The sequence below is a fragment of the Vipera berus genome (assembly GCF_964194415.1).
Source record: "Vipera berus genome assembly, chromosome: 3".
Classification (NCBI taxonomy): Eukaryota; Metazoa; Chordata; class Lepidosauria; order Squamata; family Viperidae; genus Vipera; species Vipera berus.
Window position 1 is genome coordinate 11,199,192 of NC_138204.1, and position 25,374 is coordinate 11,224,565.

At 43.6% G+C, this 25,374-nt stretch overlaps 1 protein-coding gene across 1 annotated transcript in view; it reads right to left on the reverse strand.

The window, feature by feature from the left end:
- Positions 1-25,374, reverse strand: part of CDH4 (cadherin 4) — a gene marked incomplete at its 5' end in the record, with an annotated part of 1,039,205 nt that overhangs the window by 164,036 nt on the left and 849,795 nt on the right. The window contains 3 exons of the mRNA XM_081323640.1: positions 3,459-3,706; positions 3,809-4,263; positions 16,062-16,206. Coding sequence (XP_081179766.1) covers positions 3,459-3,706; positions 3,809-4,263; positions 16,062-16,206 — 848 coding nt within the window. The remainder of the gene's footprint in view (positions 1-3,458; positions 3,707-3,808; positions 4,264-16,061; positions 16,207-25,374) is intronic.

The following is a 25,374-nucleotide window of genomic DNA, read 5'->3' on the forward strand; positions in this document are numbered from 1 at the left end:
TCTTAAAAACTTCCAGTGTTAGAGCACCCACAATTTCTGGAGGCAGGTTGTTCCACTGATTAATTGTTCTGACAGAAAATTCCTCCTTAGTTCTAAGTTGCTTCTCTCTTTGATTAGTTTCCATCCATTGCTTCTTGTCTTGCCTTCAGGTTCTTTGGAGAATAGCTTGACTCCCTTCTTCTTTGTGGCAGCCCTGAGATACTGGAACACTGCTATCGTGTCACCCCTGGTCCTTCTCTTCATTAAACTGGACATACCCAATTCCAGCAACCGTTCCTTATATGTTTTAGCCTCCAGTCCCCTGATCATCTTTGTTGCTCTTCTCTGTACTCTTTCTAGAGTCTCAACATCCTTTTTACATCGTGGTGACCAAAACTGGATGCAGTATTCCAAGTGCCAAAACTGGATGCAATATTCCAAGTGATCATTCCAAGATATGGAAGGATGACTTTGTTAATGAGTATGATTATTTTAGGGCTCTCTTTGGACTTTTGATGAGAACCTGGATTGCTTATTGGATGATTGGGGGACTGGAGGCTAAAACATATAGGGAACGGTTGCTGGAATTGGGTATGTGTAGTTTAATGAAGAGAAGGGTGAGGGGTGACATGATAGCAGTGTTCCAATATCTCAGGGGCTGCCACAAAGAAGACCTAGTCAAGCTATTCTCCAAAGCGCCTGAAGGCAGGACAAGAAGCAACGGATGGAAACTAGTCAAGGAGAGAAGCAACCTAGAACTAAGGAGAAACTTCCTGACAGTTAGAACAATTAACCAGTGGAACAACCTGCCTCCAGAAGTGGTGAATGCTCCAACACTGGAAGTTTTTATGAAGAGACTGGACAGCCATTTGTCTGAAATGGTATAGGGTTTCCTGCCTGAGCAGGGGGTTGGACTAGAAAACCTCCAAGGTCCCTTCCAAATTATTATTATTATTATTATTATTATTATTATTATTATTATTATTATTATTATTATTATTATTATTATTATTATTATTAGGAGGGGGAGGGCGTTCTCTGTGAGTGCGCCCGCCCTTTGGAACGAACTGCCGATGGAGCTTCGGACCGCCCCCGGCCTTCGCTCGTTTCGCCGGGACTTAAAAACCTGGTTGTTTGAATTGTCTGGCCTGGACTGAGGGATTTTAAATTTTAAATTATATTAATTAAATCAAATTAAATTAATTTTAAAATTTTAATTTTTACTGTTATTATTAATTGTGGGCTTGTACTAATTTAATTTCATTTTATTCTCTTTTTGTACTGTTTTAACTGCCCTGTGAACTGCCCTGAGTCCTTCGAGAATAGGGCGGTATATAAATTCAACTAATAAATAAATATTATTATTATTATTATTATTTGAGCTATGGGATGAAGAGTTTTATATTCGTTAACAAAAAGGAGGTGACATTTGGAATTGTTTATACTTTCAAAGGGTGAGAAGTCTCTTTCTTAGCTTTTTTTTTTCTTTTGTCTTTCTCTTATTTATTTCTTCTTTGCTTTTTTGCACCTTCCTATTTCTCTTTTTCTCTTTAGTTTGTTGTTTTCTTTTATTACTGCCCTTAAAACTTTTAATAATAATATTATTAAAAATAAATAAAAAAGGACAAAAGGGCAGAGAAAACCTGGCTGTTTTAACCAGAAGAATAAACATTTTCTAGTCAAAAGTATCCAATTCTGATTTAATAGCTTAAAAGGCTTATCTGGATTTCCAACAAGAAGGGGCTGCAACTTAGTCTATCAGTCATCCTAATGAGCACAGTGAGTTGAACATTTGTAACTCTTTCCCTGTATTGATTTGTTTCAGAATTAAGATGTGGGATATCTGATTCGCCATGGAAATGTCAAGACGATCACAACTTATTTCAGATGAAGTGAACTTAGACTTATATACTTAGACTTTTATACTGCTTCATAGTGCTTTAAAGCCCTCTCTAAACGGTTTACAGGGTCATCATATTGCCCCCCCCTCCAATCTGGGTCCTCATTTTACTAACCTCAGAAAGATAGAAAGCTGAGTCAACCTTGAGCTGGTCAGGATCAAACTGCTGGCAGTCGGCAGAATTAGAGTGCAATGCTGCATTCTAACCACTGTGCCACTATGGCTCTTTTAATCCTGATAGAATGAGTGGACTGGAGAATGGGCATAGGGTGACAGAATGGCCAGATGGTGGATAAATTAAATAAATACAATTAAATAAATAAATAAATTTGAAAATAATGCTGTCTTTCCTTCAAGTATCTGAAAGAGTCATGAAGAAGCAGAAGACTACCACCCTTATGTGTTAAAAATTCCTATTAAGTTCCCAGCTTCTCCAGTTTGAAGGTCCCAGGGACATGAACTGGGAAAGAAATTTCCCTAAAGACATTGTAGACAAAGTCAGTGTAAAGTGTATTGAGACCAGAGACAATTGATCTGGATGTATAGATATTGCAGCACTTCAGATCCCAGCATCCCTCACATTGGATCATATAGGATGCTGCTGCTGGACGTTGTAGGGGACTCGCATTTTCAACACAACCTGAAGTGTTATAATGTATTCTATTAGCTCTAAATGAGTCAACCTCATGTGAAGTGACATGGTACAAACTAAGTACAAAGATTTGGTCTCTCGTACATATTTTGGAAAAATCTGAACAGCCACAAGATGTCAGCAAAGAGACGCCTCTTTGCTGCCATCCAGTGGCTCAACTGAAATTTTTGCCCTTCAAATCTGATGGACCTGTTCATTTATTCAGGAAAAATAACCTTATTAAGACTGGACTGAAATTTTATAGCATATTTCCTGTGAAATGAAATAATGTGTCCCTCTCATTATTTTTTTTTAAATATTAATTATTATACATGCTGTCAACGCATGATCTTTATGGCTAATTAACTGTCTTATTTTTATCACAAAAATTGATTTACCTGACTAATAGCCAAAAATAATTGATTTATCTCAAGGCAGGTGGTTGTATTCTAAAGATGATTAACTTAAGCGTTTCTCTTCACAGATATTTTTTAAGAAGCAAATAGCCTCAGTAGATTCGGAAGATTTTGAAGTCTTCTTGATAATCAGTCTTTAGTAACAATCTGATCATAAAGACCAACCCTTTAAACAAAATGTACAGTCTTAATTAAGATATATAATTATTATTATGTGGGAATGTATTTGTTTAAGTGTATGATTTGTTTATTAGAGGCAAGGAATTAAAATAGAAAAGGAAATTGTTCCAAATGTTATTTTTTCTTCTTCAGTGGAATAAAACTGATAAGCAAAAAATTATACTACAATCTGCTTTCAACTACAAAATATTGAAATAGTTACAAAAAAGGGGGGAAGAGGGAAATCAACAATAGAAAATTAATGCAAGCAATTGACAAAGTAAGATGGCGGACGTGCAGGCGGATCTGTTAGGGTGAGCTCTGCAAGTCTCAGAAAATAGGCGTCCTAGGAGCCCCCCAGGGGTGTTTATACCCTCTGGGTTGGGGGGATAATGAGGGCAATTGATTTGGCAGCTGAAGGATGAAGGTTTTGGACTGCTGTTTTGCTGTCGGCCCTGCTGCTTTCTCGGACTGGATGTTTGCGGCGCCGACCCGCTCCCTCGGGCGTTTTCTGGGCCGTTTTCGCGGTGCCTGGTGGTTTCGGCGGCCGGTGGTTTCGGCCGCGGCGTCCTCGGCGGTGGCGGACCCGGCGTCCTCGGAGGGTCCCTCGCTGCTGGCGGTCTTGGCGGAGGTGTTTCGGGCCATTCCGGGCCGCTTCTGTGGTCGGCTTGGTCTCCCTCGGCTGTGGCGGCGGCGGCGTTCTTGGCTCGTTCCGAGGGCGACGGGGACGGCGGTGGCGGCGGCGTTGCTCCAGGGCCGCTCTAGGCCTTCCTTTCCATCGACAGCTTGCTGGGCGTCCTCGTCGGTAGCGGAGTCGGCCCTCGGATGGTCCCTCGCTGCTGGCGGTCTCGGTGGAGGCGCTTCGGGCCGTTTCGGGCCGCTTCTGTGGTCGGCTTGCTCTCCCGCGGCTGTGGCGGCGGCGGCGTTCTTGGCTCGCTCCGTTGGCGACGGGGATGGCGGTGGCGGCGGCGTTGCTCCGGGGCCGCTCTGGGCCTTCTTTCCCATCGACTGCTTGCTGGGTTGTCTGTCTGACCGTTTGCCCGTTCCCGCCTGAGCCTTGTTGGCCCGTTTTCGGTCGGTGGCGGGAAGGGCTGGATTGTTCTTGGTTCCGTCGGCGTCCTGGCGGCGGCGGCGGTGGCGGCGGCGTCTGCAGCGGCGCTCCGGTGGTGGCAGTCGCCCTGGCGATTCAGCGGCGATGCTGCACTCAACTTATCGCTTCCTCTGCTTACTTTACTCTTTCTAGATGGCCTGGTACTCTCACTGCTGTTGGTGGCCTCGAAGGTTCCTGGGCTAGCCGGTTAATGCCGGTGGATCCCAGTGGAGCCCAGTGGTCCCTTGGAAGATCTATGTTTCCCGTGGCACCAGTTGTGACTTTGGTTGGTGCCATTGGACTTGTGGACCTAAAAGAATTAGATAATTTGGAAGACCCCAATGACTGCAGAACCGGCCATGATCAATCTTCTCGAAGGACAGAGCAGCGGAGGATTTGGCCATCTAGTAGTGCAGACTTTGATGATGTAATACACTATCTCATCCCTTCTTTCGGACTGTTCTCTATTGCCACTCACATATCGTCCCCAAAGGATTCAGAGTCCCCTGGGTACTGGCCACAGTGAGAGGGTGGCCTGAACTTACATCTGCTGCCCCTAGAGGTGAGAGCTCTAGGGGACATGCTGTACCCAGGATGGATGTTTCGGACTATTCCCCCCTGGTATAGGCTCTCCAACTGTCGTGAGAGGGCGGTGGTTGGCCTGTCCTGGGGTGGCACCCAGCTGAGTGGCAGTGGCTGGGTGGAGGCTCGGGACACCTATTTGCTCTCTGTTTGGTCCCTCCTTAAATTAATTGACCATGGACTGCCTATATCTGGACTGCTCTTATGCCTTGTTTTAGGTACTCCTCTACGGACTTGCTCGCCCTCAGGGGTGCTCCCCCTTCCTGGAGGCGGCCCGCCTTTCCAGCCGAGTACAATCTCGAGGAAGGTCCCATTTATTGGGATCCTGAGAGATGGCCGGGCACGGCTATGGGCCTCCGACGTAAACCTAATAGGAGGTCCTTGGTTTGCTTTTTGTCAAAATTTTTTTGGGGGTTAGGGAGGAGGGAGGGTTCTTTTCTTGGTTGTTTGGATGAGGGGGGCAGTCCAACTACCGCTGTTCAGGCTAGTGCTGAGGCTGATCGCGGAGGGGGGGAGCGGGGGTCGGCTGCTTCTGGGGCTCCAGGGCCAGTCGGGGGACTACCCATCCCCACGACGATAGGGAATGGCAGCAGGTGTAGGAACAGAGGGCCGTATCGGTCTCAGGGAAGGCCTCTCCGCTGCTTACGAGCGGTGAGGCACTCCGACCCTCTGGTTCCGCCCCGAGGTCCCGGGAGTGAGGATGTGCAGCCTCCTGAGCTCCGGCTGGTGTATTTGAATGCCAGGTCGGTCGTTAATAAGGCTCCTCTCGTTCGAGACTTGGTCGAGGGTGAGCAGGCTGACCTGGCTTGCATCACGGAGACCTGGTTGGGCCCAGAGGGCGGTGTTCCTCTGGTTGATCTTTGCCCACCAGGTTTCCGGGTGCTGCACCGGCCTCGGGCTCAGGGTAGGGGTGGGGGAGTGGCTGTTGTTGTGAGGGAGACCTTGTGTCCGCGGGAGGCCACCGTTCCCCAGACAGTCGGGTGTGAGTCTCTCTTTTTGAGATGCGGCCCTGGTGCGCAGTTGGGCTTGCTGCTGGTGTACCTTTCGCCTAGTCACGCAGCAGCAGCCCTGCCTGAGCTGCTTGATGTCCTCTCTGGGCTGGTGGTTGAGTTCCCGAAACTTATAGTTTTGGGGGACTTCAACCTACCATCGCTGGGAGGATCATCTGAGTTGGCTCGGGAGTTCATGGCTTCCATGACGGCCATGGACCTGACGCAAGTAATTACGGGACCGACTCATGAAGGAGGCCACACCCTTGACCTTGTTTTCTTGTCTGGACGGTGGTTAGATGATCTTGGTGGGGGCTCTCCAATTATTATGCCCCTGTCATGGACCGATCATCATCTCCTGCGGCTGGTCTTCCGTTTTGCCACCCCCCGCCGTGGGTGCTTGGAACCACTTAAATGGTACCGCCCCAGACGCTTAATGGATCCCCAGAGGTTCCAGGCGGCGCTGGGGTCCCCACCTGCCTCCCTCGCTCACAGCTCGGCCGAGGCCTTAGTGGAAGCCTGGGAAAGGACGGCCACTGAGGCCCTTGACCGAGTTGTACCCTTGCGGCCCCTGACCCGGTGCAGATCCCGTCGGGCTCCATGGTTTTCTGCGGAGCTCCGGGAGATGAAGCGTCGGAGACGGGGCCTAGAGAGCGGTTGGAGGTCCAGCCGATCCGAACCCGACCGATTGCGACTAAGAGCCTTTATTAGGTCTTATCTCGCTGCAATTAGGGAGGCGAGGTCCAACCACTTCGCCACCCTTATTGCGTCCGCAGATAATCGCCCGGCTGCCCTGTTTAGGGTGACTCGCTCCCTCCTAAATCAGGAGGTGAGGGAGGATCCCTTGCAGGGACGTGCCGAGGAGTTTAACCAACATCTGTCGGACAAAATCGCTCGGATTCGGACCGGTTTGGACTCTGACTGGGCAGAGTCTGACGATCAGGACACGGGTGGTCTTGTCGATATCATCTGGGAGGAGTTTGATTCTGTGACTCCGGAGGAAGTGGACAGGATCATGGGGAGGCTGAGCACCACCACATGTTTACTGGACCCGTGCCCTTCCTGGCTGGTTTATGCAGCCAGGGAGAGGACACGCAGCTGGTTCCAGGCAGTTATATCGGCTTCTTTGAGTGAGGGTATCTTCCCCACCGTCTTGAAGGAGGCGGTGGTGAGGCCTCTCCTCAAGAAGCCTGCTCTGGACCCGGCTGTATTGAACAACTTTCGTCCTGTCTCCAACCTTCGCTTTCTTGCGAAGGTTGTTGAGAGTGTGGTGGCGCATCAGCTCCCTCTGGTCCTGGATGAAGCGGATTATCTAGACCCGTACCAATCGGGTTTCAGGCCCGGGCACAGCACGGAGACGGCATTGGTCGCGCTGGTGAATGATCTCTGGAGGGCTCGGGACAGGGGGCATTCCTCTGTCCTAGTCCTATTAGACCTCTCGGCGGCTTTCGATACCATCGACCATGGTATCTTGCTGCGGCGTCTCAGGGGATTGGGAGTGGGAGGCACAGTTTTACAGTGGTTCTCCTCCTATCTCTTGGGACGTTCGCAGTCGGTGTTGGCAGGGGGGCAGAGGTCGACCGCGAGGTCTCTCATTTGTGGAGTTCCTCAGGGGTCGGTCCTCTCGCCTCTCCTGTTCAACATCTACATGAAGCCGCTGGGTGAGATCATTCGTGGCTTTGGAGTTGGGTATCATCAGTACGCTGATGATACCCAACTTTTCTTTTCGACCCCAAACCACCCCAGTGATGCCCTCAACGTGATGTCCCGTTGCCTGGAGGCGGTTCGGGTCTGGATGGGGAGGAACAGACTCCAGCTCAACCCCGACAAGACTGAGTGGCTTTGCATATCTTCATCCCGGGTTTATTCGGACATTCCACCTCTAGCTATGGGGGGTGAATTATTACCCCCCGTAGATAGGGCTCGCAACTTGGGGGTCCTCCTAGATTCACGGCTCGCCTTGGAAGATCATATAGGAGCCGTGACTAGGGGGGCCTTCGCACAGGTTCGCCTGGTGCGTCAGTTGCGGCCCTATCTTAGCCGGGATGATCTATGCACGGTCACTCATGCGCTCGTGTCCTCTCGTCTGGACTACTGCAACGCTCTCTACATGGGGCTGCCCTTGAGGACCACTCGGAAGCTCCAACTGGTACAGAATGCAGCCGCGAGAGTGGTGTTGGGAGTCTCCCGATACTCCCACGTTACACCTCTGCTCCGTGAGCTGCATTGGTTGCCAGTTGTCTTCCGGGTGAGATTCAAGGTACTGGTAACGGTATTCAAAGCACTCCATGGCATGGGGCCGGAGTACCTCAGGGAACATCTGCTGCCGGCATCAAGCTCCCTGCGCCCTGTGCGTTCCCACAGAGAGGGCCTCCTCAGGGTGCCACCGATCAGAGAATGTCGATTGGTGGCCCCCAGGGGGAGATCCTTCTCTGTGGGCGCTCCGGAGCTGTGGAATCAGCTACCGGTAGAGCTCCGGACGGCGCCCGATCTTCGCTCCTTTCGTCGCGATCTCAAGACATTTTTGTTTGTACAAGCCGGCCTAGCCTGAGGGGGGGGTGTTGGGGTTGTTTTATCTTTCGCTTTTTAATTTTTCTGGGGGTTTTTAGCGTTGTATTTATATTGTTTTTAACTAGGGCAATTGTTTAATCTTTTTTAATGTTTGTATTTGCTATTTTATTCTGCCCTGTGAACCGCCCTGAGTCCTCAGGGAGAAGGGCGGTATATAAATGTTATTAAATTAAATTAAATTAAATTAAAGTCTTCTAGATACTTTCACACACAAGATTGTACAATATGGCACCAGTTTCAGTCTGAACTTAAAACTGAAGAAGAATACTCTAAAAATATTGAAACTCTAAAAACAGCACAAAAAAGAACAGGAAAAATGATTAGGGGATTGGACGTTAAAGCTAGTGGTGGGATTCAAATAGGTGAACAACTGGTTCTCTGTGTGGATGCCGCTTCCAGAAGTCCATTCTGGGCCTGGGCAACAAAAAATTAGCTACTGGTTCTGCCGAAGTGGTACGAACTGGCTGAATCCCACCACTGGTTAAAGCCTACAATGAATGGTTGTAGGAACTGGTTTTCTTAACCTCTGTGTCCTCAGTTGTCCTATTCTGCTTGTAAATCTTTCTGTTTTACTTTCTCTGGGCCTGAGGAAAAAAAATGCCAAATTGTCAATTAGGAAAGTTCTACTGCAATTGAGGGAAGTTGGACAAAATGTCCAATTGTAAACACCATGATACAAAAAAGATGTTGAGACTCCAGAAAGAGTAACAAAGATGATTAGGGAACCGGAGGCTAAAATGTACAATAAAAAATTGTGGGAACTGAGTACGTCTAATCTAACAAAGAGAAGGACTGGGGTGACATTATAACAGTGTTCCAATATCTAAGGGGCTGTCACAGAGAGGGGGCGGGTCAACCTATTCTCCAAAGCAGCTGAAGGCAGGAGAAGAAGTAACGGATGGAACTTATCAAAGAGAGATCCAAATTAGAATTAAGGAGAAATTTCCTGTCAGTAAGAACAAATAATCAGTGGAACAGCTTGCCTCCAGAAGTTGTGGGTCCTCCAACAGTGGAGGCTTTTAATAAGAGATTGGACAACTATTTGTCTGGAATGGGGTAGTGTTTCCTACTCAAGCAAGGAGTTGGATTAGAAGAGATCCAATGTTCCTTCCAACTCTGATATTCTGATGAAGACCTTTCCTTCAAGAAAAGTCTTCATCAATTCCATAAGCCAGGAGTCTCCAACCCTGGTCTGCGGACCAGCACTGGTTTGTGGCCTGACAGGACCCGGGCCATGGAAGCAAGCAAAGACCCATCCACACGTTTACAAAATGGCAGGCAGTGTGCGAGCCCCTCCCCCCATACAGATGAAAAATTAAGAAAAAATATTATTTTAGTAATCCATAACATTATTATCAGTATACTGAATCTTAGATAAATAGAAGCATACCTTAGCTTATTGTTTATGGTTTTGGTCACATTTAATTTGTAATCTAGGAAGGATGAATCAAGTGACCCTTTTAAGAGTTGGTTAAAATGCAAAAGCTGATATATTCCAGATCTGGATATAGGGCAGTTCTGAAATGCAATTCAAAATCAGAATTTTTCTTTTTTTTACATTCAGAAACATGGGATTAAAAAAAATGCTTGAGAAGGCAAGAAAACGGCATAAATAACTGGCTGTCTTTGAGATTGCATTAATTAAGAAACTAGGAAAACAACCGACGCTTCAAAATAAATCCTTAAACGTGGCAGCAAAGATTTAGCAACTTGTCTGCTTATTGAATATTAATTCCTTCCAGATCCCAAAATATCTGTTAACATTTTCACAGGATGTCGTTTGAAACAGGAACTCCTCTCTATACGATATTGGCATCAAAAATAACGTACCCAAACTTTGGTCAAGTAAAAGAAGGGTTCAGCCGAGACAGCAGCCTGTAGAGTTTGGGGATTTGAGAAAAAGGAATAAAATGCTATCAAATTTGCAAAAAAAATCCACCCCAAAACAATTCTCAGAACTGATCTGAAAAGAAATTTAAGCCTTCTGGAATTCAAAACAGAATATAGGTCTCAAACTATTCTATTAATGATTAACTATTAACTATTGCTACTAAAGGGACGCGGTGGCTCAGTGGGTTAGGACGCTGAGCTTGTCGATCGGAAGGTCGGCAGTTTGGCAGGTCGAATCCCGAGTGCCGCGTAACAGAGTGAGCGCCTGTTACTCGCCCCAGCTTCTGCCAACCTAGCAGTTCGAAAGCACGTAAAAATGCAAGTAGAAAAATAGGGACCGCTCCGGTGGGAAGGTAACAGCGTTCCGTGCGCCTTTGGCGTCTAGTCATGCCGGCCACATGACCACGGAGACATCCTTGGACAAGCGCTGGCTCTTCGGCTTTGAAACGGAGATGAGCACCAGCCCCTAGAGTCGGAAACGACTAGCACGCATGTGCGGGGAACCTTTTTATTGCTACTAAATAATGATGCCCATTTGAATTCAGGAATCTGGAACGTATTGTTGCAATTGTTGCAAAAACAAATAACCCCAACATTTCTGTTGCTAAGCAAGACAGTTATTAAGTGATTTTTGCCCCGTGTTACAACTTTTCTTGCCACAGTTGTTAAATGAATCACTGCTGTTCTTAAGTTAGTAACACGGTTGTTAAGTGGATCTGGCTTCCTCGTTGACTTGCTTGCCAGAAGGTCACAAAAGATTATCACAGGACCCTGGGACACCACAACAATCATAAATATGCATGTATTATTTATTAATTGATTAGTGTATGTCTCAAATATGCATTGGCCAAGTGTCCAAATTTTGATCGCATGAGCATGGAAATGCTGCAACGGTCATAAAGTGTGAAAAATGGTCATACGTCACTTTTTTCAGTGCCAGTGTCACTAAACAAATAGTTGTAATTTGAGGACTACCTGCTTTTTCCCCCCACAAAATCTGGTACTTCTAATTTCTCCCTCATTTTTTTATATACTTTGCAAATCTTGAGGATATAAGCATCCCTGAGGATAGAGGGGTTGTCAAAAATCAAATAAAAACTAAACTAAACTAAAAAAAGTCAAAATGGTAGCAGTTAAAAGTTCCATTTTTCTTTCTGTATTATGGAGTCCATGTTAGAGAGAGAGAGAGAGAGAGAGAGAGAGAGAGAGAGAGAGAGAGAGAGAGAGAGAGAGAGAGAGAGAGAGAGAGAGAGAGAGAGAGAGAGAGAGAGAGAGAGAGAGAGAGCGCTTTGATCACACAGTCATAACCACCATGTTGATTTTTCTGGCCATCTGTGGATTTCCCAGCTTGATGAAATTCCATCAAAAAGCTCCTAACACCAGCAGTCAAAAGTCATTATATTATATGGCAATAGCAATAGCACTTAGACTTATATACCACTTCATAGTGCTTTACAACCCTCTCTAAATGGTTTACAGAGTCAGCCTATTGCCCCCAACAATCTGGGTCCTCATTTTACCAACCTCAGAAGGATGGAAGACTGAGTCAACCTTGAGCCCGTCAGAATTGAACTGCTGGCAGTGAGCAGTGCTAGCCTGCAATACTGCATTCTAACCACTGCGCCCCCACGGTTTTTATGGTGATACTGCCTTTTCTTTCTTGGGAACAAGATACGATGAAAAAAAAGAGGTGGAATAAAAACGTTAGCACTTGATTCCTCTGAAAACTTCAGAAATGAAGTAGACTTCATCTGGGAAAAGGCTGGTGGTAATATAAGACTGATGGGGAATCAACATGCCAGATTCTATTTCTGTATACAAGTCATGGTGTAGACAATTCCACCTTCTATTAGAATGGACAGGTGCAATATTTAATCCCTGGGGTGTTTGAGGGACACCGTGGTTTAGCAGATCATGATTATTTTCAGAATGAATGTTAACACAGTTGGATTCAGGAAATCTTAGATACATGCAACAATGATAGGTATGAATGTAATAGCTCACGTCGGTTCAATTCACGAAATTCTGCACTGGATCATAATGGATATCTGTAATGATTTGGTATAATTTTGCATGCTGAGCCTAAACCTCATAGTGTTAAGAAAGTCCAGATGTATTCAATAGGCAAGTGTTTCCACCTCCTCATTATGTTGTCAAAAGTATACTCTTTGTCACAGCATGCATTAAGGCCATGCAAAGAGAGGCTTCACAAAGTGTTTTGGTGTTAGGAAATGCACCTTTCTCGAAAGCATTTAAGAGCTTGGGCTGCTAGAAAAGCTGTTCTCAGTTAGGACCCATCTTCTCTTCTGCCCAGAATGCTAGCAAAGTAAAGCATCATTGGATGTACAGGCGTGTGAAGGCATCTGGGGACAGTTCAAAGCAGCTGCATGAGTTTCTAAACAAAGCGGCTGCTTTAATATTCTGAGGAGGGAAGTTTTGTGCGTGGCACTGTGCTGTGGCAAATGTCTCTTTCAACTCTTTTGTGGATTGTAACTTCTACACGACTTTCAGAGAAACGTCTGTAGAGATTCTCAGTCTTCCAGGTCAGGGTTGTCCCAAAGGTGCTTTTTCAAAAGGCAACTGGAACTTTCTTGGTTTTTCCGTGAAAACGTTTCGTTTCTCATCCGAGAGGTTTCCTCAATTCTGACTGAATGACTGACTGAATCCTTCTATCGTCCACCATTCAGTTGGGACGGGAGAAGCTTCTTGGATGAGAAGCAAAGGAAAAACAAAGAAAACCCAGTTGCCTTTTGTAAAAAAGAAAGGATCTTTGCGATATCAGAGAATTGCAAGAACAATTCCACAAAACTAATTCCACCTTTGCATTCTCATCTTTGAAAAAAGCCTAAACTCAGCTGGATTGACTTTCAAGAAAATACAAGGAAGGAACACAAGACAACCCCCCCCCCCAAGAATATACAAGTAGCTTTGCTGCAGCTGACCCACCACTGTCTAACAGTGTGCATAATGTACAACATTTCACACGTGGGTGGGCAGCTTTTCCTTGCTCAGTGCATAGCTGAAAGAACAAAGGAGTCTAATACATTTGTCAGTGGGTACCACAATTGTGTTGACGAAAATGCAGGATATGGAATAGTGGGTTTAAATTGAAGAGAGGCAGATTATGATTGAATGCTAGGGGACAAAAAAAATCATGTTAACAGTAAGAGACGCTTACGGAGGAACCAATTACAAAGTCAGGTGATACCTTCCCCTTGGTTGGAGGGGATCCAGCTGGGTAGTTATCTGTTCTGGATACTTCAATTTGGATTCCAAAAGGGTTTGAGTTCAGTAGCCTCAATGGCCTCTTCCCTCACTAAGATTCTACTTTCCCGCTGGCACTTTGCAAACATGAGAAGTGTGATGGCGAAGGAGCAAACATGAGAAGCGTGATGCAGCAAGAGTCCAGGCAGTTCTTAACCACAACTGAGACCAAAATTTCTATCGCTAAGCGAGACAGTTGTGAAGTAAGGTTTGCCCCATTTTACAAACTTTCTTGCCACAGCTGTTCAGCAAATCCCTGCAGTTGTTAAGCTAGTAACACGGTTGTAAAGCGAATCTGGATTCCCCGTTAATTTTGCCTGGCAGTAGGTTGCAAAAGCTGTTCCTGGGGGCCCTGCAACCGTCATAAATGTGAACCGGTTGCCAAGCATCTGAATTCTGATCATGTGATCATGCTGCAATGGTGTGAAAAATGGTCATAAGTTGCTTTTTTCCAGTGCTGTTGTAACTTTGAATGGTCACTCAATGAAAGATTCTTAAGTCAAGGATTACTTACATCGATTATAAGTTTGTATCTGGGTTCAGTTCAAGGTGTCACTTATTACTTTCAAAAAGTCCTATTTGGCATGGGTCCAGGGTATCTTCATTCATTCATTCATTTTCATTCATTCATTCATTCATTCATTCATTCATTCATTCATTCATTCATTCATTCATTCATTCATTCCTATATGAGGAACCACTTAGCTCCAATGGGAATAATCCACCCTATTCACTCCAGGGGAAGGGACCTGTTGCAGATGCCATTGGCCAAGGAATCCCAGTGGGCAGGGTCAAAGAGAAGAGCCTTTTCCACTGTGGCCCTGGCCTTGTGGAACATTCTAGAAGTGGAAGTGAGAACTGCTCGGAGCTTTCTGGCTTTCCAGAAGGGTATCAAAATGTAGTTTTCATGGGTGGCTTCGGGCCCTGAGGGGCGGCACTGATCACTGGAGGTGGGTTGATGGGGGTAAGAAGAATATCTCATCCCTGTGCTGTCCATCTCCTTGGTCCTAGGTTTTCATATAGCATTTAAATTTTGAATTGTTTCTATATTCATATTTTTACCGTTTGTAAGCTTCCCAGAGTCACCTTATTGGTGAGGGGGGCAGCATATAAATGTAATAAACAAACAAACATATGCACCACAGTTTCCTAGGAAGGAGTCCATACAACCCAGAGAGAAGCCCAAAGTAAGAGATTGCACACTCCTGAACTAGATGGGAGATGGAGGAAGAGGTTCAGGGTAGCTGGAGCCTAAAATCTCCCAGCGTAATAATAATAATAAAGTTGGAAGGGACCTTGGAGGTCATCTAGTCCATCTAGGCAGGAAACCCTATACCATTTCAGACAAATAGTTGTCCAGTCTCTTCTTAAAAACTTCCAGTGTTGGAAAATTCACAGCTTCTGGAGGCAGGTTGTTCCACTGATTAATTGTTCTAACTGTCAGGAAGTTTCTCCTTAGTTCTAGGTTGCTTCTCTCCTTGGTTAGTTTCCATCTGTTGCTTCTTGTCCTGCCTTCAGGTGCTTTGGAGAATAGCTTGACTCCCCTCTTCTTTGTAGCAGCCCCTGTGATACTGGAACACTGCTATCATGTCCCCCCTCGTCCTTCTCTTCATTAAACTAGACACACCCAATTCCAGCAACCGTTCCTTATATGTTTTAGCTTCCAGCCCCCTGATCATCTTTGTTGCTCTTCTCTGCACTCTTTCTAGAGTCTCAACATCTTTTTTACATTGTGGTGACCAAAACTGGATGCAGTATTCCAAGTGTGGCCTTGTAAAGTGGTATTAACACTTCACGTGATCTTGATTCTCTCCCTCTGGTATATCAATTACGTTAGAAAGTTATTGCTTTAGTCTGGAAAGATTCCGTCTATTAGGATGTCAATTTTTTTATTAGCAAATTTTTAAAACTGAGGCGTCCTTTGTGCTCTCTGAGCTTGGTTGTTTTCTTGTAGACATTTCATTACCCAAGACTGCAAAATATTGAAGAAACCACCCCTGATCCTTCTATATTGCCTTCTAAGGACATCACGTAGAAATATTTGATTCCTCTTTTCCATTGCAGGATCCATTCTGGGTCGGTCACCGGGACCAGAGGTTTAGAATTCCAAGCTTTTGGACTTGTGATGGAGCCCATCCACAGGGAACTTCTCTTTGGCGAAGTGTGTGCTGTTCTGTGTGTGGTATTTATATGGTGCCTGTTGTATGTGGCTTTTTAGAAGTTGATTGGGGTGTGTTGATGGCTGACTATTAAGTCATTGGCTGTCATTTGCTTATGCTGCCCAGCCCTTGCCTTCTAATTACTTGATAACCTGGTGGTAAATCAGCACTTCTATTAACTGACAAGGGGCCTGTTTCTCAGGCTTCACACCATGGCTGTTTTTGTGCTTGCTCGCCCAACAATCTTAGTAGCTGCAAAATTAAAAAGCAATGCAGGCTAAAAGAATAAAACATTTCCTCTGCTCTAGAATTTCAAGTTTCCTCTTGTTTCCCTAAAGCTAGATTTCTTAAATAACAAATGAACAGACCAAGTTGAGTATGTTATCTAAAAAAAAAGAAAAGAAGTAATTTTATGAGACATTCAGGCATACCTGGTTTAGATCCTTCATCAACAGATCCATTATAGACTTGGTTTATGAATTCTGGCCTGTTGTCATTCATGTCGATCACATAAATGTAGAGATCAATTGGATTCTCTACTTTGTTTCCATTCATATCTACGGCATGTGCTCTGAGCTGTTAACAAAATAAGGGGAAAAAACTCTTTTAATAAACAGAGCGGTCACTATTGTTTTATAGAATTCAACATCTGAAAAAGTATTTGGAAAAAAGCAACAACCATTCAATCCTTTCAACACTCTAAACATTGCAGACTTTTGACTGTTTTCTAAAAGTTTTTTTTCTTCCATATACTGAAATTACCCAGCTAATTTTGGTAAGCACAAATGAGAGAAGATATGAGACTTAATCACCGTAGCTAGTTTAATGGACTTTTTTATCATTTTGTTCATAATCATGACCTCTTAGACATAAGAATCCTATTCTTCTTTGGCAGGTATATATGAATTTCACTGGTTATATGACAGTTAGAACAACAATAGATAGGGCTCGCAACTTGGGTGTCCTCCTGGATTCACAGCTCAGTTTGGAAGACCATGTAGAAGCTGTGACCAGCGGGGCTTTTGCCCAGGTTTGCCTGGTGCGCCAGTTGAGACCCTATCTGGACTGGGATGCCCTGCGTACAGTCACTCATGCGCTCGTGACCTCTCGTATAGACTACTGCAATGCTCTGTACATGGGGCTGCCCTTGAGGACCACTCGGAGGCTTCAGCTGGTGCAGAATGTGGCCGTGCGAGTTGTGATGGGGGTCTCCCGATATTCCCATGTAACACCTCTACTCCGCGAGCTGCATTGGCTTCCAGTTGCCCTCCGGGTGAGATTCAAGGTGCTGGTGATTACCTATAAAGCCCTAAATGGCATGGGTCCGGATTACCTACGGGAGCACCTGCTGCCGGCGTCATCTTCCCTTCGTCCTGTGCGCTCCCACAGGGAGGGCCTCCTCAGGGTGCCGTCAGTCAGAGAGTGTTGGCTTGCGGCCCCCAGGGGGAGAGCATTCTTTGTGGGCGCGCCAGCCCTTTGGAATCTACTACCGGTTGAGCTCCGGATGGCTCCCGACCTGCGCTCTTTCCATCGTGATCTGAAAACCTATTTATTTGAACAGGCCAGCCTGGTTTAAGGGTTTGGGGTATTTTTAGTTATTTATTGTTAGGGCTTAATTAATTTTATTTTATTTTAACTTTTGTATGTAATGCTTTCATTGCCCTGTACACCGCCCTGAGTCCTTCGGGAGAAGGGCGGTATAGAAATTAAATAAATAAATAAATAAATAAATAAATAAATAAATAAATAAATAAATAAATAAATAAATAAATAAACAAACAAACAAACCAGTGGAACAACCTGCCTCCAGAAGTGGTGAATGCTCCAAAACTGGAAGTTTTTAAGAAGAGACTGGACAGCCATTTGTCTGAAATGGTGTAGGGTTGCCTGCCTGAGCAGGGGGTTGGACTAGATGACCAGGTAGTCCTCCATTTATGACCACAATTGTGAGCAGAATTTTCATTGCTTAAGCAAGGTGGTTGTTAAACACTCGATTTTACGAGGTGGGGTTGTTGTTGTTTTTTTGCCACGGTTGTTAAACAAATCTCTGCAGTTGTTAAATGAAGCGTTCAAATGGTGATCACATGATCTGAGGACACTGGAGCCATCGTAAATACACACCAGTTGACAAGTGCCTGAATTTTGATCTCGTGCCCATGAGAATGGTACAACGGTCTGAAGTGCAATGAAGTCATCTTTTTTTTTCAGTTGTAACTTTAAACAGTGACTAAATGAATGGTTGTAAGTGGAGGACTAACTTTATGTACGTCAGTCTATTTTTATCTGTAGCTGGAAAAAAAGAAACTAACAAGATGAAGACAAAAGAGGCATATGCTGGCACTGTGTGCAAATTCCACCCACACAATGGGGAAAAGTGACTGCACTTTGATAGATGTATTTCAAACTCTAGCTTATCTTTAAGGTAAAGGTAAAGGTTCCCCCGCACATGCGTGCTAGTCGTTTCCGACTCTAGGGGCCGGTGCTCATCTCCATTTCAAAGCTGAAGAGCCAGCGCTTGTCCGAGGACGTCTCCGTGGTCATGTGGCCGGCATGACTAGACGCCAAAGGCGCAAGGAACGCTGCTACCTTCCCACCGTAGTGGTCCCTATTTTTCTACTTGCATTTTTACGTGCTTTCAAACTGCTAGGTTGGCAGAAGCTGGGACGAGTAACAGGCGCTCACTCTGTTAGGCGGCACTGGGGATTCGACCCGCCAAACTGCCGACCTTCTAATCGACAAGCTCAGCGTCCTAACCCACTGAGCCACCACGTCCCATGTAGCTTATCTTTATTATTGTACAAGTATTAATATCATGATTCTGTTAATATCTTCATCTAATAATATTTTTGTGGGCAGAATACAGTTGCAGAGAGCAGAGGTTCAGTTTTGATTATTATTCTGAGGGAGCACATTTTTATAAACAACAACAACAACAACAACAACAACAATAGAGTTGGATGGGACCTTGGAGGTCTTCTAGTCCAACCCCCTGCTCAGGCAGGAAACCCTATGCCATTTCAGACAAATGGCTGTCCAGTCTCTTCTTAAAAATTCCTGTGTTGGAGCATTCCCAACTACTGGAGGCAGATTGTTCCACTGGTTAATTGTTCTAACTGTCAGGAAATTTCTCCTTAGTTCTAGCTTGCTTCTCTCTTTGGTTAGTTTACATCTGTTGCTTCTTGTCCTGCTTTCAGGTGCTTTGCAGAATAGCAAGGCTGCTATCATGTCACACCTAATCCTTCTATTTGAACTGGTCAAAATTAAAGACAAGTTATTTCTTCCTTGATTGGGATCATTCAGATCAGGGAATTCACCACTGTCCTGGTTATTGGAAAAGTTATAGAGAGAAACCTGTTTCCATTGAAGATTAAGCCAAAAGCTATAAAGTCAAAAAGAGTCAGTGAAGAAGATAGAAAAGTTGCTGCAACTTTCTTTTTTTCCTCACCCGGTTATCAATACAAACATCAAGAAGATAATATCGCCTTAGAAAAGCCATCTGCTTCTCTCTAAGTTTCCGTGGTTGCTTATTCTTCCATTGGTATATTGTAACCGAAGCTACTTCCAGGTTGTCATTTCTGTTGTTATTCACACTAATACTAATTGATATCAAACACATTATTACAATGCAAAGCTCACCAATCTGTTGCAAATAAATAATGTGATGAACAAATGTAAAGTTGTTTTTACTTTTTACCTGGTTTGAAACACTGCAAGATCCATTTTTCTGACCAAGAATCTTGAGCCTCTGCTGCAAAATTATTTATCTGTTTAATTATTTGCAGAGCCTACTTATCTTTGCCCCAAACCTAAAGTCTCTGGGCAACATTTTCTCCAACAGAAAGAAAATGACTCCATAAAAGAGTTACATTAGAACAATATCACAAACCAAACAACCAGCCAACAAACTGCAAACACAAAGATGAAATTCTAAATAAAACCAGTGAAGTGTCCCCCCTGGTAAGGATATAATAGCCTTCTTCATGGAAGCATCTGGCTGACAGCTGCAGGAAGCAAGGTAATTATTAATTTATTCACATTCTACATTTATTAAATAGTAATTTATATAGTACTTTTATGTAACACCTGCATTCAGTAAGGACAATGTCTTAGTGCCCAAGGCCATTGCTGACACATCTGGGGTATGGATGAGACGATGTAAACAGTTATGTGGTTTCATAAAAAATGGCACTGGAATTCTTATATTTATACTGAATTTGGGAATATTGCACTTATCTTAGGGCTTCCATTATAGCTTATTCTGATTCCCAGCCTCATATGGCAGAAAATCACCTTTACAGGTAGTCCTCAACTTATGACCACGATTGAGCCCAAAATTTATGTTGCAAAGTGAGATAGTTGTTAAATGGGTTTTGCCCCATCTTACGACCTTTCTCACCACAGATGTTTGTGTGAATCACTGCAATTGTTAGTCACACGGTTGTTAAGTGAATCTGGCTTCCCCATTTACCTGGCCTAGCAGAAGGTCATAAAAGGTGATCCCATCAGCTTGAGACACTGCAACCATCATAAATATGAGTCAGTTACCAAGCATCTGAATTTTGATCCCCTGACCCTGGGGATGTTGCAATGATTGTAAGTGTCAAAAACGATTATGTCACTTTTTTCAGTGCCTGTTGTAACTTCCAATGGTCACTAAACAAACTGCTGTAAGTTGAGGACTATTTGTAGTTATCTGCAGTTATAGTTAGAAGGGCCAGAAGAAGGCAACTGAGTGACCATGGGACCATGACTGATCAACCCTGCTCTCTATAATGAGAACTGGCATCTTAGTATCTTATTTTAGTTGTCTGTTTTTTGAAGCTTCCTGCATGTAGGATAGACACCTGAAGGGGGTCTACTCAGACATAGGCAGAGTTCCCTAAAGCTTGAGCATACCTACGATGCAAAGGGATTGGTGGGTAAGCCTAGACTGCAAATGGCTGCAGATGGCAGATGTGCACATCCTCCCAAATTCCAACTGTACATTATGCAGAAGTGTATGTCCTGTCTGCTGATTGGTTGATCCAACTTCCTGTTCTGTGCTTTGCTGAGTGAGCGCCCCCAAGCCAGGAAGTTACATGTGCAGAAACATAAAGGGAACATTTTTATGCAACCATCTCTGATTGACCGATGCATATATTCCTGAATGTGCACTGCCAGAGATAATCTGCTCAGCCCTTCACTCTGGATCTCACTGAGTTTCATGACCTTAGCAATCTTGTCTGAAATGGTATAGGTTCTCCTGTTTGAGCAGGGGGCTGGACTAGAAGACCTCCAAGGTCCCTTCCAGATTCTATTCTATTCTATTCTATTCTATTCTATTCTATTCTATTCTATTCTATTCTATTCTATTCTATTCTATTCTATTCTATTCTATTCTATTCTATTCTATTCTATTCTATTCTATTCTATTCTATTCTATTCTATTCTATTCTATTCTATTCTACTCTACTCTACTCTACTCTATTGATATATGGACCTCAACTCCCAGAATTCTTAAAGCTGCTGAGATTTAGAAACTCTGATCTAAAAATCAATCAAATCCATTTTTATGATTGCATCACGTTATTGGCTGTTTTAAACTTCTGTCCCCTTTCATTTTGCTTGGTCACTAAAAGAGACTTCTTGATTCCATTGTGAAAATCTGTCCGTGTTTTAAGGAAAGGCAAAAAAATTAGTGAAGGAAAACTATCTTTTTCAAAAGACATAGCTTTTTCCCTCTCTAGTGAAGCTTAAAAAAATGGAAAGACTTATCAATTCTACTCTTAATAATATTTTCAACCAATTTATCAGTGAGAGAGAGCAGTTAGGGTGACTGGGCTATAATTCTTTTCATCCTACCTGGGCCCTTTTATAAATTGGTGTTGCTTCTGGTTCTTAAATACAGAGGCTGGGTTTTGTAAAGCTGCAAATTTTAGGTAATAGTTGGCAATTTCATTTCTGCACTGCTTAATAATCCTCCTGAATGCCACTAATTTTCCATGACTCATTATTTTTTAAAATGCCACCCTTTGTCACCTCTATTTGACACATTTCTTCTGAAGCACTACCTGGGAAAAAAAGTGGTTTCATTTGTATACTTCTCCAGCATTTCCTAATGTGGAAACAAATGGAAACATTTAACTGTATTTTGCTATAATTTTCTTTTCTTTTTCTCTTTCTTTCCACTTTGGTATTTAATGGCCAAGCCTGCCTGGGCAAGCATTTCTTTTCAGATGTAGTATTATTACTGATGTTTGTGTCAACTCTACAATGAACCTGGCTGCAGCCATCTCCCTCTTCATTCTAGGTTGCCACATACAACGGAGGGAGGGGGGTTGCCTAGGTGCTTCACTAGTCAAATTAATCTGTCCCATGGGAACCAAGGTCATCTACTGCTCCCGCGACTGGCCATTGTATAAGCAAGCCCGCCAAATGAATATATTGGGGAACGTAGTTGATTGCATAGTTTTGTTGATGAGACATTGTACTTTGCAACTGGGAAATTTTAGTGGGAATTTCAGACCTGGTTTCACTTTTGATTGTGCCGATACTCTGTAATGAATAAACATGTTCTTTGAGGAATTTCCAAGCCTCGGAATTCTGCTTTGTTTGTCTCTGTCTGTCGGAACCATGACAGTTTGTTATTATTACAGCTAACAATTTAATCCTAGAATTCTTTCTCTTCAAACTACAAGCCCTATGAATTATATAACTTTGCCACGGCTTCTTTTTATGCCTTCGCATTGGAACAGCTCTCTGAAAGATTATGGGAATTGCTTCAGCATACCGTGAGGGCACCATGTGAAGAAATCTGCATTAAAATAAGAGTAGACAATCAAGAATGTTTCTAGTTGGTGTCAGGGCATAGAATGGAGATAATATTGATTTGTACTTTATTTCTCATTGTTTTTTGATACCATGGATCATAGTATCCTTCTGACCTGATTTTGTAGATTAGGAATGGGAAAGGTGCTTTCCCAAAAGGCAACTGGACTTACTTGGTTTTTTCCCTTGAAAACATTTTGCTTCTTATCTTAAGAAGCTTCTTCAGGTCTGAAGAACAGAACTGAAGAAGCTTCTTGGATGAGAAACAAAATGTTCTCAAGGAAAATAACCAAGAAAGTCCAGTTGCCTTTGGGACAACCATGACCTGGATGATTGGGAATCTTCATAGACAATTAGGAATGGGAGGCACAGTGATGCAGTGGTCTTCATGTTGATGGTTGCAGCGTTCCAGGGTCATGTGACTGACATTTAGAAACCTTCCCAGCTGTCTTCCAACAAGCAAAACTCAATGAGGAAGCTGGATTCACTTAACAATCGGATCATTCGCTTGACAACTGCAGTGATTCACTTAACAACCATGGCAAAAAAGGTTGCAAAGTCAGGTAAGACTCACTTAACAATTGCCTTCCTTAGCAATAAAAAAATCTGGTCCCAATTGTGGCCATAAGTTGAGAACAACCTGTATTCCTTCTCTAGAGTAGATAACAGACTCTCTTCCCAACTTTCTACTACAAAGCCATTTTACTGAAAGGAGCTCTCTGGGTCTTTAGACCTCCATCATGGCAACAGTCTTTCCAAATCTAAACAACCAGTCCCCATTCTTAGATTTATTTTTTTAAAAGATATCTTTGCTATGACTCTTGAACTGAATACACTAGTCTACATGCTACAGAAGAACACGTATATCTGTCTTGACTTTAAATGGTTTCCTGAGCTATTCATTCTCCCTTTGGAAATAGCTATTCTCCATTTTGTTGAAACTCAGTGCATAAACCTGGAATGTAGAAGCCACTTTGTTGTTATTCACATTTTGTCTGGGAGCTGTTAATTTAGTCAGTCTGATCTGGAATTCACAAATTTCACTATTCCTGAAGCATTTCAGCTAACTCCCAAGTCTCTTTTTTGGGAAGTTTGCCCTGGCCAAATCAGTTCTTATACAAATTTTCCATTAAAACAGATGTGATGTCATTATTTCTTGCTATAGATGGTTGCTGCAGGTTGAAGAATTTTGCAAGATGCTTGTTCACTGAACTGTTTTAGCTTGAGTGCAAACTGTGATCAAATGTGTGTGTCTGTTTGCGTGTGTGTTCACGTCTGTGTAGGCTATATTTAGGCTATATACTATGTATGTATTATATACTGTATATATCTACTATATACTGTATTGTACATACTATCTACTGCAGAGGTCACCAACCTTTTTCGATTGGCGAACCGGAGGGGGAAGTATTTTACATGTGCGTGTACATGCATTCACACGCGGGGCTGTGAACAAGCGTGTGACACAAACAGGGTGAGGCTAAAGCCCATGTGATACTCGCTAGCCCCGCCCCATTCTTGCATGGCGCAGTGCCCCGTTTCCATGCCCCGCTGTGCGGCAGTGCCTGTTTTTGCACTTTGTAGCATGGCGGAGTCCCATTTTCATGCCCCATGGTGTGGCGGCATCCCATTTTCGTGCCCCGCGGCATGGCATCCTGTTTTTGCACCCCGTTGCTGTGGCGCTAGCCTGAGTGTGTGTGTGTGTATATGCACATGTGCATGCACTGGCCAGCCTGTCCTGTGGCCCACAGGTTGGGGATCCCTGGAGTACTGTACATACTGTGTTTACTGTATTGACAGGGCAGAGAAACAGCTTAACTTTTGGTGATTTCAAACAAAAGCTATCAAATATAATTAGAACTTTGGCTTGAGAAGCAGCGAAGCAAAAACAAATCCGAAAAGATGAGCTCTCTGCTTTGTTCTCTGCTTCATCTCAGAACAGAGACATTTTCCAAGCAGAAGACAGAGGGTGAAGGAATAATTTCTTCATTGTTTGAAGATAATAACTCTAATTCCAGGTACAAATTGCCTTTCTCTCCCAAGCTAATCTGACCTTTGACATGATCAAAAAGCTGCATTGAAAACAATGGGGTACTTCTGTGCAGATACAAGTCAAAGCAGTAAGCAAACAGAAAGGCTTGAAATACACATATCACTTTTCATGTTTCATTAATTAATTACAAAAATACAGTCATAAATCTCGAGATTAAAATAATTCTTGGTTTTAAAAACTCATTGAAAAGTGCTGTGTTATGAGACAGACAGACAGACGAGAATGTTTTATTTATAACTACTCTGGAATGTAATTATTTAGAATGCAAATGTTGTGGGCAAGGACCTGTAGGTCTTGTGTGGCATTTAGATGCGAGTATAAACTAAATAAAAATACTAAATATTAAAAGATGGAAATTTGTGTTTTTTTAAAAAAGCTAGAATGTATTGTTTCTATTAATTGTGGAAAGCAATTACTTGATGTGCAAAAGCAGCAATCTCACTGCATAGATTTTTTTAAGAAATAAAACATTCTTGATCATTCTTTTTTAATCTGTTTTTTAATCAGTTCACTGCAAAGTTCACAGAGTATTTATTTCTTACACACAAATTCTCATGTTGTCCACTATCAACAAGGCAAGATGTACCTAAGATGTTAGATACCAGGGGTACCTATAAAGATGTTAGATACAACACATAGCAAGGACATTTACAACTGATTCCCATCAAGTAAGTCCCAAATCAGTTTTCAATCTAGGCCAGGGGTAGGCAACCTCGGCTCTTTTATGATTCATGGACTTCAACTCCCAGAATTCCTGAGTCAGCTATAAGTCATAAAAGAGCTGAGGTTGCCTAGTCTAGGCTAAGCACCAATGGAATAATATTGTTGCTTGTCCTAACTCACCTTTGGTGACTTAGGAATGTGTGGCTTATAACAGAGGTCCT